At 44.5% G+C, this 15,434-nt stretch overlaps 2 protein-coding genes across 3 annotated transcripts; one reads left to right on the top strand and one right to left on the bottom strand.

Moving 5' to 3' along the window:
* Positions 1-1,326: 1,326 nt before the first annotated feature.
* On the bottom strand, positions 1,327-4,960 carry haus2 (HAUS augmin like complex subunit 2). Its single transcript, XM_041265709.1, has 7 exons — positions 4,700-4,960; positions 4,245-4,358; positions 3,548-3,643; positions 2,983-3,052; positions 2,557-2,689; positions 2,116-2,224; positions 1,327-1,944 (listed from the first exon to the last, which is right to left on the bottom strand). The coding sequence occupies exons 2-7, from the start codon at positions 4,326-4,328 to the stop codon at positions 1,807-1,809; spliced, it is 630 nt and encodes a 209-aa protein (XP_041121643.1). The 5' UTR covers positions 4,329-4,358; positions 4,700-4,960; the 3' UTR covers positions 1,327-1,806.
* Positions 4,961-5,069: 109 nt separating this feature from the next.
* LOC121324165 (pre-mRNA-processing factor 39-like) lies at positions 5,070-14,724 on the top strand. 2 transcript variants are annotated; one of them, XM_041265708.1, is made up of 14 exons: positions 5,070-5,184; positions 7,109-7,506; positions 7,947-8,072; positions 8,874-8,992; positions 9,423-9,590; positions 9,798-9,963; positions 10,438-10,545; positions 10,945-11,109; positions 11,443-11,569; positions 12,165-12,433; positions 12,604-12,785; positions 13,129-13,203; positions 13,950-14,070; positions 14,328-14,724. In XM_041265708.1, the coding sequence occupies exons 1-14, from the start codon at positions 5,172-5,174 to the stop codon at positions 14,382-14,384; spliced, it is 2,094 nt and encodes a 697-aa protein (XP_041121642.1). In that variant the 5' UTR covers positions 5,070-5,171; the 3' UTR covers positions 14,385-14,724. The 2 variants fall into 2 exon arrangements, with proteins under 2 accessions (XP_041121642.1, XP_041121640.1); XM_041265706.1 differs by having other exon boundaries at positions 12,165-12,475.
* Positions 14,725-15,434: the final 710 nt, after the last annotated feature.

Raw genomic sequence — 15,434 nt, 5'->3', positions numbered from 1 at the left:
GAGCCCTGACAGAACACTTATGAAAAGATAATCACTGTGCTGAATTCGATTTTCTGGTTAATAACCCTGCTGGTAAAGCATAAATTGAGATACAGCCCTGGGGCTCCGATGAAAGAGAACTCTCAGAGCAGACAGCAGCTTTCTAAAGTGGTGACGGAGATTTGGAAGGGCTCTATTAAAAGCTCCATTAATATTAATGCCATTAGTGAGCTACCACATGATAATCTGCTAGATAATTGAATTCCCCAGTATATGAAATAAACATCAGTTGGGAGATAATGATAATGCTCCCCCTGCACTGCCGCTGGAACAATGGCTCCTATGATTGCAGCTGTCCGCTTGTGTTTCATTCATTCACAGTAACAGCAGGGGGGGGGCTGCTGTCTGCTGTGCAGTAACTGTGCATTCATTCACACACACACGCACACACACACACGCACACATGCACACACACACACACACACACACACACAACTTTCACCCTCTCCCATGCCTCAACCCCACCCTCGCTCTCCTCTCCAGCGCCCCTGGGTTCTCCTGGGCCCAGACCCAGTCCAACGAGCCTGGAAGCATTAACCTGATAGCAGACACTCTGCGAGTGAAGCACCTGCCACTCCTCCCTTCCCCCCGCCTGCAGGACAGCCTGAACCCCAGGCTGGGGCTGATGTGTACAGCACAGAGAACCCCCCTCGAACAGGAGCTGTACTCCGGTAACACTGCGCGTGAGTGTGAGTGTTTGTGTGTGTGTCATGTCATTTATGATGTCTTCATGTTCAGAAAACTTTCAAAGACTTTATGTCAGTAGCTACAGGAGCAGTACTGGATCTCAGTGTGCGCTTGTGCTGAATGCTTTGTGTTTGTGACGCGTGCCTCTGCTCCGTCTCTCTGAATCTCTGCAGGGATCTCCAGGCAGGTGCACCAACGGGATGAGAGGCGCAGGGACTGAATCATCATGGAAAACACCTTGGAATACAGCAAGAACCACCAGGAGCAATTCCCACATGCCCCGAAGCAGTGGAACAAAGCAGGGGCGCACGGCAGACAACCCCAAAACATACAGATCAGGGGTTAGGGAGGAAAACCGGCTGGGGAGTTCAGACAGCGACCTCTACTGGTCAACAGGAGACTTCCCAGACATACACCTACACAGATTCCAGAACCCTTTTCTAAAAAAACATGATCCATTCTTCATACTACAATAGCTATTGAAAAAAACACACGGGGATCCCAGCTGAAACAAACAGATTAACAGTTAGAGGCGCAGAGATAAGAACTGGAGTAGCCCCTCGCTGCATAAGGAGATGCAGAAATTAAGAGTCAAGGTACCCAAATCTAAAAGAGTTTTATTAAATAAAAATACATTGCAGCTCGTTCTGCAAACATTCACATTCAGCAGAAACCAATTCTTCCTACTACCATATCAAGCCCACTCCCTAGAATACAAAAATAGAGACTTGCAAGAACTTTACGCTAAGACTAGGCATGAAAAAGAAATGCTTTTATAAAGTCTTGTTAATATCCACTTAAATGCAATGTAACACCAGGTAACTGCTGAAGCATCTAGTCGGTGACAAGTGGCTCAGATCAAGGAAGTTTAGATTGTGTTCCTTGAGCTTTGCAAACCGAGGAGAGTGCTGGAAAACCTCCAATACAAATAGTTTCAACAAAGAAAAGTTGCCTGAAAATAGTGTCCCGTTTCCTGAAGCTGAAGCCCATTAAACACCAGGCAACTTACGATGCAATTTAAGCTACTTTGTTACACATGCTTAAGACTGTTTTAAAGTTGTATGAAGTTGTATGAACGATTCAGCTGTGCTTTTTCACGACCCTTCCTGGCGTCAGTAGCGCTGGGGGGCTGGCCTGGACCCCCCTCCACTGCAGAACTTGTTCAGAGAGCTCCTCCATCTCACTAACCATGGAGAGCAGCCGGGCCAGACAATTTTCCTGCAAGAGAGGGGTGGGGGAGAGAGAGCGATGAGAACTCCAGTGCTCTACAATAACAGCACTAACCCACCACTGGAGGGCTAGTGCACCATTCGGAAGTATTGTGACAATTTGGATTGTTTTTGGTCCTTGCTATATATAAATCAGTAAACTACAGTGGAGGACACTCACCAGGGTGGTTACTGACTGTCCCACAGAAGGGGCAAAGCGCTTGGCCCGCACGCTGCTCTCCAGCCTCTCGATGAAGTCGATGGCCAGGCCTAGCATCTCCACGATGTACCTGCAGAGAGGGAGGGGGCGTTACCACTCCTTCCGGGTACACTGCCACGCTTAAACAGAACCGACTTGAGTTAGACCTCACCCTGCAATGCGTTGCTGTCTTAATTAGTTTTTATTGAAATAAATGTGGTGGCTTGCTTGAGGAGAGAGAGAGAGAGAAAGAGAGAGAGAGAGAGGGTATTACAGATGGAGGGGGAAAGAAAGAAAAGAAATCAGAGAGGTGGAGGCAGAAAGAAGGAAGAGGGAGACCAATCATTTATAAAGTCCTGCTCACTAGAACTGACCCCTCTGTTCCAGTGCACCCAGGGTTGAGGAGCGGTGCCGGGGGCGTACCTGTGCAGGCTGGCTTCCACGGGCAGGTTCTGCTGGCACAGCGGCTTCATGAGTCTCTGCCGCAGGCTCCTCTGCTCACGCAGCACCCCCTGCAGGTGGGAGGTGAACTGCTGTAGCGCCTCAAACTTCTGGGCTGGAGTCCAGGGAGACAAAACCTGGGGATTAGAAACCATGGCACCAAGTCCCACCACCCACAGTACAATCTCTACTGAGGCTACAGATCTTACATGTCTCTTCAGAAAAAATAAATACTACTGGAAAACAGGTTTGAGCGTCTATTCCACTCACACACAGGAGTACAACCACGTCCTATTTTATCATAATCCTAACATACAATTCTCACATGAAATCCTCCTTTCAACCAGAGTTCTAAAAATTCCACTCTGTGGTGTCAACCCCTATAATGAGAACGCTGTGTGCTCTTACCCAGGTGGAATGGATGCGTGACATCAGCTCCTTCCCTCTCCAGCCTCAGCAGCTCCACCTCCAGGCTTTTCTAAGAACAACAACTCAGCCATCAGACAGGCAGAACAGCAGCTTTAACACGCTCCATGGTGGAATACGTAGCGACACAAACAGCTATTTTAGCCATGGGTACATTTAAATTTCTCAAAGGGCACAAAGACACAGAGAAAACCACAGGGTACTTGACTGTTAGGACTTCAGTTATTGTACATTCACACTGCGGTATCCCTGATAGCTGCTGTGGACAACACTTGACACAGTTACTGTTTTTTTTTTTTTTAAACCCTTCCCTATTTTGTTTTTATGGACCAAACATCAATTTTCTGTACCTGTTGTACATAACTCATGAATGGAAATAAGAGTCCTATTGCATAGCAGTGCCCCTCATTCCATGTTTTAGCAGCAGTATATAGGCAGCAAGCTCAGCTGTGCCTTATTAAACTCATAGTTAAAACCAAGAATGGATCAAACTGCTCTGCAATGGGAGTCTCATTTCCATCCCTGTACATCTCCCAGTGTCAGGTACCTGGTCGATCTCTCTCCTCAGAGCTGCAATCTGCTCAGCCTGCTGCAGCTGAGGAGAGAAGAGGTCGGGATCCTTTGGGATCGAGTCCAAGGTCTCCTGAAGAGAGAGAGAGATGAGAGGGGCAGGGGGACACACACACACACACACACACACACACACACACACACTAATTTAGTAACTTTTCTATCCAATACAGTGCCGTTTGCAATGCTTGCCACGTCAGCTTGCTCTGTGTTGAAACAGTTCCATTACTGAAGTTGACATTAAAGAATGTCCCTTTGCTGGATAAAGGATATTACAGGAGACAATCACAGAGAGAGGAGTGCTGCATTCAAAGCAACAGTTACTGAGGGTTAGCAATGCCCTTCACTTAAAATAGACAAGGTCAGAAATTTCCCATAGCCCTGCAGCCAGTCCTGGGGTTCAGAACTCCTCTTGTTTTATTGAACATAGTTGCCAGTTTGAGTTTGAACAATCAGGCCCTGGTAAATCTGCTCCAAGCTGACACTGGCCGGTACCTGCACACGATTAGGCACTGTTCATGCAGGCACATGGAAAGAGCAATACGTTCAGCAGGGGTTGCGCAAACTCCTAGCCACTGAATCCTTTAAATATACTGAGTTGATGTTACAGTAGTTTGGAAACCCAGGACTGGGAGTAGTAGCTCCAATCCTGATAGGTCTGGTTCTGAACTCACCTGAGACAGTACACCTGCAGCGACACACCTCGCCATGACCTGCGCGACCCCGGTCTGCGGCGCCTGAGTGTCCCACGGGTTCATCCTTATGCCAGGGAATTGCGAGCAGGTTCGCTGTGCGAGGAGAGGCAGGGCACAGAGAAAGAGAGAGAGAGAGAGAGAGAGAGAGAGAGAGAGAGAGAGAGAGAGAGAGAGAGAGAGAGAGAGACGTTACTGCACAGAGGCTGACTCACACAAAAACTGGAAGTGGCAACTACAAGACATGCCTGGGTTCCATTAATCACTCTCGATCCGGTCCGTGTTTCATACCCAGCCAATAAAACCTAAATGCACTGCTGGTAGCACTTCAAGTTCCAATAGAATATTAATAATTCATTTTTTATATAGCACCTTTCATAGTGGGATAGCATCGCAAAGCGCTTTACAAGATACGAGACTGGGATGCATAGCCTCACCCGAAAGACGGAGCCCCAGAAGGTTCACTCGGGGGCACACCGCGAGTCAGTGGCCGGGCTGGGATTTGAAGCTCCTGGTTGCAAGCCCGTTTCTTTAAACGCTGGACCACACGCGTTGGGCGGCGTATTGAAACAATTCAGCGGTAACGAGTTTTTAAGTATCCCAGTTTTCCGAACTGAAAATACACCTTTGAAAACTGAAAATATAATAGCCTCCTTTTTTTACGCAGACTATACCCGCCGCACGGCGCTCGCTGATGAGGCACAGACCCGCCGACAGGTCCTCTCTGAAAGGGCGCGTCGCAGCCTCGGCACTGTCGTCAGATCCGATCATGCGCAGATCTGTTCCGTCGCGAGCGAGAGCGCGCCTGCGCACAGCACCCCCTCTCCGGAAGAGAAGCGCTCGGCGCTGCAAGTTCGCGACAGAGACCTCATTTAAACACGGGAAGATTTCGGCAGGAAACACATTTACATGGAAACAGCAGGTTAGTCTTGTTTTACGTGCTTTTGAAAGCGCAAAGCGGGCTGTTCTTATGTTTTCTGATAAATTAAAATAAATAAATATGTACACAGGCTGCGGTGTTTGGACTGGGCCTCTGTTTCTACGCTGCCTCGGTGTTTGCTTCTCGAAAACAAACAAAAGCCGCTGACAGTGCATTCCTACCAGTTTACGTTTTGGGGTCGACGCTTGTGTTTAGGCTTTCTGTTGGAAATATGTTAAAATAAAAAAATAATTTTATGTGATGAACTTTCTCGAGTTCGCCAGGTGCCTGGCTGGGTCTCGCGGCGCTGGCTGGGTCTCGCGGCGCTGGCTGGGTCGCACAGCCTCCGTTGGGTCTCGCGGCGCTGGCTGGGTCTCGCGGCGCTGGCTGGGTCGCACAGCCTCCGTTGGGTCTCGCGGCGCTGGCTGGGTCTCGCGGCGCTGGCTGGGTCGCACAGCCTCCGTTGGGTCTCGCGGCGCTGGCTGGGTCTCGCGGCGCTGGCTGGGTCGCACAGCCTCCGTTGGGTCTCGCGGCGCTGGCTGGGTCTCGCGGCGCTGGCTGGGTCGCACAGCCTCCGTTGGGTCTCGCGGCGCTGGCTGGGTCTCGCGGCGCTGGCTGGGTCGCACAGCCTCGTTGGGTCTCGCGGCGCTGGCTGGGTCGCACAGCCTCCGTTGGGTCTCGCGGCGCTGGCTGGGTCTCGCGGCGCTGGCTGGGTCGCGCGGCGCTGGCTGGGTCTCGCGGCGCTGGCTGGGTCTCGCGGCGCTGGCTGGGTCGCACAGCCTCCGTTGGGTCTCGCGGCGCTGGCTGGGTCGCACAGCCTCGGTTGGGTCTCGCGGCGCTGGCTGGGTCGCACAGCCTCAGCTGGCCGTCTTTCAAAGGTGTTGCATGTTGGGGTATTCAGACATTGTCCTAAACCACAAAACAAGAGAGACTGTTAGTTGTTTTACCTTCAGGCTCAAGAGTTTGATTGCTATAAAAATGCCTACTTTTAATCCATAGTGAGTTCAATCTTAACATCAATAATATGATTAAGACCCTTTTTTGTAGAGCTGAGACGGGGACAAACTAAACTGACTGAAGTAACTCACATTCATTTTTATTAAAAAAAAAAAAAAAAAAATCTATTGCTATGCATTTATACAAGCTTGCCGGTCTGCTGTCCAGCAGTTTGTGATCAATTCAATTCCCGTTATCTTTTAATCAACACCTCATCAATTAACATGAGCAGTATCCTGTTAATGAGATTCTCACAGAGGCAACAAATTACTGAAACTGAAGTCACTGTTAATCAGTTAAACTGGATTCAATGAAAGCAGGTGAACGATAACCAATGATGTTTCTGAAATAACAAATCCATCGAGGATTCTGGGAATTGATTTTAAAGGTATTCAAATTGACACGGACCCGGCCTGTAGTTCTTTAACGTTCCCCTGTAGTCTGGTTTGTGCTTCATTTATTTGGTCCTAATCTGGTGGTAGAGCTGAACTGCCCTATTAATACCAGGGGCATTTCACACCGCTGACGTTTGCAGCTGTTTCTGCAGAGTTGAATGATTGGAGTCATTGAGTGAGGAAGGACACGTGGCAAGTGTAATAGATTTAGTCTAAATCAATGTGTGTTTGTTTACTTTTTTATATTAACTGTTTAATTTCATTAATGTTATAAACTTGCCACTGCAGGTTCCATAAAAATAAGGCTTGGTCTCGAATATCTATCTGTTCTACTGGAAAATTTCTGGTTTTGAAAGTTGTCAGGTCCATTGCAAACGTTATTATGGACATATCTCATTGGGAAAGAGTATTTAAAGTTCATTACTCGCAACGTTTTTCCTCCGTTTATTTTGAGTACATGTGTTTTTCACGCCAAGCTGTGAACTCGGTAGGCACTACGTTTGCTTGTTTCAAAACCAGATTGTCTCCTGTTTCAGGGCAGGCACTTGGAGGCGAAATAGCTGCACCGATGACAGCCATACCAGATTCGGATAACTCTGACGATTGTGAGCCCTTGGAGGCGGTAACCATGGTACACCCAGACAACCCAGAGAACTGTGAAATCACAGCCCTTCAAGAAGAGGTGGAAGAGTCTGCTCCTGAGAAATCACCAGACAGTCCTGCAAACATGGCGCTGGAAGGCTCCCCTATAGAAGTTTCAGAGGAAGCAGATGCCAGTCCTGACGCCAGTAGAGATGCCACCGCAGTTATCTCAGAAGCAGAAGACTTTGACGTTCCTTTTCCTGCAGAGTATGAGAAATTTTGGAAAGTGGTGGAAGAGAACCCCCAGGATTTCACCGGATGGACCTACCTACTGCAGTATGTAGAACAAGAGGTGGGTCTTTGCTGTCAATAAAATTAATAAGAACAAGAAACTGCTAAGTTTTTATTATTTTGGGGATCCAGTTTTGAAATCGCTGGAACTTCATGCTTTTTTATTTCTTTTGGATTTTAGTTTTAAGTTCACCTGTCCATGGTGTAGTGGTGCTAAGATGAATCATTTCATTTTGGCTTTAGTTTTTTCAAAGACTTTATATGTTAAGCCACCTGGGACAAGCAGATACTTAAGTGAAAATTTAAATTATTTAAAGTGAACATAGATTGTGTTCTGAGCCTCAGTCCTGCTGATATCTAAAAATATATTGTTTTGCATTACTCAAATAGAAAATATACTCAAACTGCCTTCAAATACGTGTGCCATTAAAATGTTATCGTCATATGTTCATATACAGTATAAATGCAGGTTCTAAAATTTTTTTTTGATGCTGTTTGCAGAATCACCTTGTGGCGTCCAGGAAAGCGTTCGATGCCTTCTTTTCACGATATCCGTACTGCTACGGCTATTGGAAGAAATACGCTGACCTCGAGAAGCGACACGGCAACATAAAAAGAGCTGAGGAGGTAAGAACAGGTTCAAGTGAAAGTAACTTTCAAACACACCTACTGGAAAACGAGACGCAAAGCAAAAGGAGAAATAAGCCTTACATTTGGTGTGAGCCTCCTGTATTAAAAGCAGGCTCAGTAGGTATACCTGTACTTTTAAAAGCTTACTTCAGCACTTGTATAATGAACCAAAGTTCAAGCGTGCTCCTTGCTTTGCTCGTCAGCGTTTCCAGTAGTTGTCTTTTAAAGGCTGCAACTTTCTTTATCCTATTTGTGGCCTTTTTTATTTTTTATATAAGCTAACCTTTTCTCTCCTTTGTTGACAGGTGCATTAACCTGTACAGTTTGTCGAACTTTACTGCGTTACCGTACATGCAGCTTAAACAAGTACGACAGGGCAATTTCTATTTCAAAGTACAATTTTTTTTTTTTTTTTACATAATAAAATGTGGATGCCAGTTGTGTATATTTGCTACGTTTTATTGCATTTTTGGTCAGACGCTGTCAGGGATGTTCTAATGGGTCTGTGCCGTATGGTCTGTACCCCAAAGCCTTACCCTCAACCTGGTCAGAAAGCAGGAACCTCCAATCTGTGAAGATTCAAGACCTCTACTCCCCGTGGAGAACAGAACATTGCCATGTTCTTTTCAACCTCCACCTAATGGTAATGGCAGATTATTTAAACACAATTCCAAAGTTATTTAGCATTTTTTTTCTAAAGGTTGACCGGAAAAAATACATTTCCAGTGTTGGCTCTCCACTGGAGGCTTGGTGCTTGCTTGAAGTTCAGCGCCCTGTGGCGTGTGTTGTTCTCTCTAGGCTTACCGGCAAGGACTCCAGGCGATCCCTCTCAGCGTTGACCTCTGGATTCATTACATCAACTTCTTGAAGGAATCGTTGGACCCCAGTGAACCAGAAACAGAAAGCCAGTTACGATCGTAAGAATGCATTTGGTTTGCTTTTTCTTTTACAAGTAATGTTTCCAGAAGAAGACCTGTTGAGATTAACATCCAATCTGCCCTGGTTTATTCAGTAGCAGGGTCCCAAGAAAATGTGTAAAGCCTCTGTGTCTTCCTCTCTAGAGGCCTATGTGGTATTGACTGTACTTCGGCCCCCAGTTGCACATTGCAATTTGAAAAAAAATAGTCTCAACATTTCCATTTATTGAAATTCATGGAAACCTAGCAGTATTACACTCTTAACAGTGAAGTTCTTTATTCATTTCCAATTTCCAATCTTAGATGTGGCTGTACCTGTATAAATGTAGCCTGTGCTTAGCCTGGCAGCGAGTCCAAGTCATTTCAGGTTACGAATGAAACCGCAGCAGCTGAAACGGTTTGATAAATTTGCATTGTTTGCATTCCCCAGTGCTTACGAACACGCAGTGCTTGCAGCAGGAACGGACTTCCGCTCGGACAGACTCTGGGAGGCATACATCAACTGGGAGACGGAGCTGGGAAACTTGAGGGAGGTTACTGCCATCTACGATCGCCTTCTTGGGATCCCTACACAGCTGTACAGTCACCACTTCCAGAGGTGTGCACAAATTTGACCTGTTCGGGTTGTTTTTTTCACTTTTATTCTTGAGGGCATCTGCAAAGTCAATTCACCAGCTTTTAATTGGATGCTTTTGTAACCATCGCGTGCAGTTTAATATCTGGGTTTCGAACTCAAATTACAGTTTTCTACACAGATGCAATTTGAAAGCACATTATATAACTTTTTTTTTTTTTTTTTTTTTAGATTCAGAGAACATATACAGAACAACTTGCCAAAACAGTTCCTGTCGGTAGATGAATTTATCAAACTGCGCAGAGAGCTGGCCAGTGTGAATGGGCATGGGGGAGAGGATGCTCCACCGGGAGACGACGTCCCCCCTGGTATAGAGGACCTCGCCGATCCTGCAAAGGTAACGGAGATGTGGTTGATAAGCATGCTTTGTAAGCACATCTAATGTTATGTTCTGTTTTAAACCTAATTTTGAGAGACCATTTAAAAAAGATGGATGGTGTCTCGCAACCCTTCAGAGGAACATGTTCAATTAACATTTGTAGACTCTTCAAGCATAATAATTTTGCTGTGTTAGTCAGTTGTGTCTCGCAACCCTTCAGAGGAACATGTTCAATTAACATTTGTAGACTTTCAAAAAAAAAAAAAAAAAAAAAAAAAAAAAAAAGTTCCCAGCCATACAAAGTGCATTTTACCTACTTGCATTACTTGCATGTGGTTTTGAAGTAGAACATGTCTGACCTTGGAATTTCTAATAGCATGTGTCTTTGATAATGTAACAATGGATTATAAGTTTTGCCTCTGTATACCAGATAATTCAATATAATAACCATTTATTTCAAACCCTGACACTTTTTTGTTCCTATCCTTGCAGCTTATCACCGAGATAGAAAACATGCGTCACAGAGTTATTGAGTCCCGGCAGGAGGTTTTCAACCACAATGAGCATGAAGTCAGCAAGCGGTGGACGTTTGAGGAAGGGGTAAGCTATTGCTAATGTTTGGGGTATTCTTTCCTACTATAGGACAGTATTGTGGATGTGAATATTCGTAAACCACAAGCACATTGATAGAAAGATAGTATTTCTTAAACACACCATGTAACTGTTCTCAGGCCGTTCAGATATGAGGCTCTGTGATGGGCTCATTTACCAGTCCTAGTAAAGAGCTGATTGCTGCTTTTCTTACACTGTGGAGAACAGCAATCTACACAAATCCAAGCAGCTGCTTCTTCACTTGTTGCACTCGAATGGTAAATTAGCCCGATCGACACCAGTGACCCTCGCCTGTGGAGAGCTTGGTTTCGAGCAGTTGGTTTCATTGGAATAATCGGTTTGTGCCACTCTACTAGTTAAACATTTGTCTCTTTGTTTTTGGCTCAGATTAAGCGCCCTTACTTCCACGTAAAGCCCCTGGAAAAAGCCCAGCTGAACAACTGGAAGGAGTACCTGGATTTTGAGATTGAGAATGGGACCCCTGAACGTGTGGCTGTTCTGTTTGAGAGGTGCCTAGTTGCCTGTGCCCTGTATGAGGAATTCTGGGTCAAGGTAATTACACGACTGGATCGGGTTTCTAAATATTTTGATCTCCTGAGTAACTTTTTTTATTTATGAGCCATATAATTGTAATGTTGATATGTGACTATCTGTTGCATTAGGGGATGGTCTGCTTGCCACCAGATTTGACTGCTGCATTTGCCAACTACGTTGCATCTCTTCGTCCTCCCTTACAGAAACTAATCTTAATGGGTCGATGAAGGTGCTGATGGGTTTAAAACAATTTAAAATGTTCTGTAAATGTATTTTGCTGGCTGGATTTGAAAACAGAGCTGTACTTAATTTAGTTTCTCTTTTTGTCTCATTTTTTCATTATTTTTAAAGTATGCGAAGTACTTGGAGAACCACAGTATTGACGGAGTAAGACATGTCTACATGAAAGCATGCACTATACATCTGCCTAAGAAACCTATGGTTCATTTACTCTGGTCTGCCTTTGAAGAGCAGCAAGGTAGGCTAAATTGTCTTCCTTTCATTGGATGTAGCCTGGGGTTATTTCTTGATGCTGGACAAACCTGCTCAATCCGGATTGTTGGCCCGTTTCACCTTCCTGTTCGGGACAGTGTTCCTCTTGTTTGGCCTGGTCTGATAAATGAGCTGATCCACAAACCTGTTCCTGTTCCAAGAATGATACTCCCATTGCAGTGTGATCCATTCCTGGTTTTACACCTGAGCCTTTTACCTATGCACTGTGGGTAGTCAAGCTTGTAGTAAAACCTGAAATGGGTGAAACTGTGTAATAGGAGTCTTATTTCCATCCTTGCTCTACTCCTTGAACAAGCTGAACTTTTCTGGGTCTAAGTCTCATGAAATTACACCATTTAGACTTACTAACTCTTGGCCTGTTTTTAGTGTTATTTGTTACAAAAGCAGCACATGGTTTTTTTTTTTTTTTTTTTTTTTTTGGGGGGGTGGAATTTTCAGTGCAAGCTGGTATTCCTGGAGGAAGAGTCGAGTCCTCATAACTGTGGGGCATCTTGAGTCCATGAAGGCACACTTTTGACTGATCTACTCCCATTAAATGTATACGTCTGTGTGCTTCTCAGGAAACATAGAAGAAGCGAGAGGGATCTTGAAGACCTTTGAAGAGACTGTGCCTGGGCTGGCCATGGTCCGTTTACGAAGAGTGAGCCTGGAGCGGCGCCATGGAAACCTGGAGGAGGCAGAGTCCTTGCTGCGGGAAGCCATCAAGAACGGCAAAACGGCCAGCGTGTCTTCCTTCTACTCCATCAAGCTGGCCCGCCTGCTCTTCAAAGTGCAGAAGAGCTTGCAGAGAGCCAGGGAGGTGCTGCTGGAGGCCATCGAGAGAGACGAGGTAAAAAGCATCCTTGCACATCTCGCTGCTGGAAACCAGTCCGTGAGTGGCTTGTATTTTGGGTTAATGGTTTGCACGTACAAAATAAATAAATAAATAAATAATGGAACCACCTCAACTGGTTTTCCAATATGATCACTCATTGTTGCTGTTGTCTCTTACTAATTCAGAGCCCCAAGCTGTACCTTAACCTGCTGGAAATAGAGTTCAGCGGTGACCTGAAACTAAACGAAGAGCACATCCTCTCCTGCTTCGATAAAGCAGTGAACAGTTCCCTGCCAGTGGAGACCAGAATATCCTTTTCTCAGAGGAAGGTGGAATTTCTTGAAGACTTTGGCTTTGATGTCACCAGGTGTGTATCTGCTTTTTTTGTAATTTAGAATTAACAGCTGTAAAGGAATGACTTGCTTTAATAAATCCATCTGTGAGCATCCAGTACATTGTATCTTATCTCAGACTGGAGATTATATATATAATCTGAACATAATCCTGAGGTGTCATTTAAAGTTATTCTCCCTTCAGTAAAACCTTAAGCCAATTTGTTATGAATTGGAAATGCAGCGGTTTGGCACAATTTGAAATGACACTTGCTGTTCTCTGCCTTCCTGTGTTGTGGAGCTGTTGTCTTGATGTGATCATGAAGCCTTTTCTAACTTAATATTGCAATAGAATTAAGCTTTTGTATTATTTTTTAGGCTTATGACTGCATATGATGAACATCAAAGTCTGCTCAAGAAGCAGGATTCTTTGAAAAGAAAAGCTGAAAATGGGTAAGTAACGAGTAAGTCTTGTTAAATACCCAGGGTGGATTGTGCACATAGAGATCAAAATTCGATCACATCCAGGATTGACTAATCCAAGATTGAATCCTAGGGTTATTTCTGTTGCTTCTGTGAATCTTAGATCTAGTCTCCGACTCATAGTCTAGATCTAAGAGTCATTAAACATTGGCACTGAAGGAACTGTCTACCTGGGGACAGATTACAACAGAATTCAATCCCCACAGTGGACTAAAATCAATAAAAATAATTGCATAAACATTTGAAGGCTAATGCCAAAAAAGAAATACCCATTTTATTTGTTTCCACTCATGGTTCCCTTCCCTTATTTTATGCTTTTGTTTTTGTAATCATTATTGTTATAAAGAAGTAAACAGCGTAAGCCTTTCAATTCAACCCTGCGTCTGTCTAATCTCTGTCCCAAAGAACCCAAAACGCTAAAGTATTGTGACTTCTGTATGTCAGCTGTTTCCCCTCAAAATAATGTACTATATACTGGTGAAATGGTAGTCTGTTATTTGACCCTGTTTTAATTAATGAAAAACTGCCATTAAATGTCTTTTAAAGTGTCATTTAAATACTGCCTACAGGGGTAGTCATTGTCACCTAACAGTATACCTTTTAATCTCACTGTTTTCAAACTTGGCGCAGACAGAACTGTTTTAGAGTATTTGAGAATCCTGTGTAGATGGACCATTCGCAGTCTTGAACGTTGCTGATGGTAATGTCCTCCGCAGTGCCCAAGAGCCGGAGGAGAAGAAGCAGCGTGCAGAAGATACCACGGTGGAAACTGGACAGATGATGGGAGGGGACATGCAAGCCAATCAGAGTGCATACAACTACAGCAGCTGGTACCAGGTGGGCGTCTGCGTGTTTGCTGTTATCTCTCTGTCTATCGGAAGAAACTACTGTGTGTGTGAGTGTGTGTGTATATGATCTTTCCATTCAGCCAGTGGATGCTCTGAAGCACAAGTATATACAAGTCATTTCTGTTGTTGTATCGTCTAGCTTGTCAAATTTTCAAGAATTAAAGGTATTGTGATTTGATCAACATATACCAAGAATTTCATTTATAATAGTAACTCCTTTTTGTTTTTTTTCATTTCTCCTGACAGTACAACTACCAGAATCCATGGGGTTACGGACAGTACTACCCACCCCCTCCAACATGATCTAAACTCAAGAGGACAGATGCATTCAGTTTGTCTTCACTTCGAGCTGTAATGAGACACTGATATGACATTAGGGATATAAACTACAGGAAAGGCGTTGAGAGTATACCAAGGTTTCTTAACTTATAAATGTACGAAGTTATTTTTCTATTCTGCACACCAGCTTCTATAGTTCAGAAACTTTGAAATCCCTTGTCTATTTTCTTTCCAAGCTTACCTGTAGATTTCATCATTTTGTTTTCCATGAAGTTTAAGCACGTTTTCTCCAGCAAAATAAATGTTAATGAGGGTTTTTGTTTTTTTACTTTGACTTGATGGTTCTTTAATTTCATAATAAAAATGAAATGATGGTTATCTTCAAGATTTAATCTCATTTTTCATTTAAAAAACAAACTGATCTACAAATTCTATGCCTTTTCTCTTGTGAACATAACATCTGTAGCATTTTTCCAAACCAAGTGTTGTGCATTTTAGTTTATTTTAAACAATTCGACACTAACCAGCATACTGGTGTAGGTGGTGTCCAGGCACCTGGCACATCCATATCCTCAGTGTGGCAGCTGATCTGTTGATGGTGCCGGACCCTCTAAAGCATGGTTTCCACTGGCCAGATCTGTTCTGGAAATGGTTCTTGACAAGCATGCTGTTTCATTAGGGTAGTCCTCCCGTTTCCCCTGCCAGTTCATTCATATTTCATGAAATAAACTGAGGGAACTTGAAGCTACTTCGTGGCTTGGACCTTGGTTTCAGGAGACGAGGTTTCAGGTAACTGCACGGCACACCAAGGGGGACTTTGTTTGATACAGCAAAGTTGCCTCAAACTAGGCCTCCTGGAACCAGGTTTCAAGCAACTGTTCCAGGCTTAGTGTTCCCTTGGCTCGAGAGCAAACGACCAGCCTCCCTACAATACAACCAAAAAAAAAAATCTTGTGTGCCTGTGCTTCGAGAATGAAGTCACTCTTTATACTAAATTATTGCTGCTTGAACACTGAAGTGCCATTGACCCGGTCTCATCTTGGGCTTGGTCTCTTTGTTTCATTAAGTGTGTAC

This window comes from Polyodon spathula, chromosome 12, assembly GCF_017654505.1.
Source record: "Polyodon spathula isolate WHYD16114869_AA chromosome 12, ASM1765450v1, whole genome shotgun sequence".
NCBI classification, from domain to species: domain Eukaryota; kingdom Metazoa; phylum Chordata; class Actinopteri; order Acipenseriformes; family Polyodontidae; genus Polyodon; species Polyodon spathula.
This window is presented reverse-complemented; position numbering and strand designations above follow the sequence as displayed.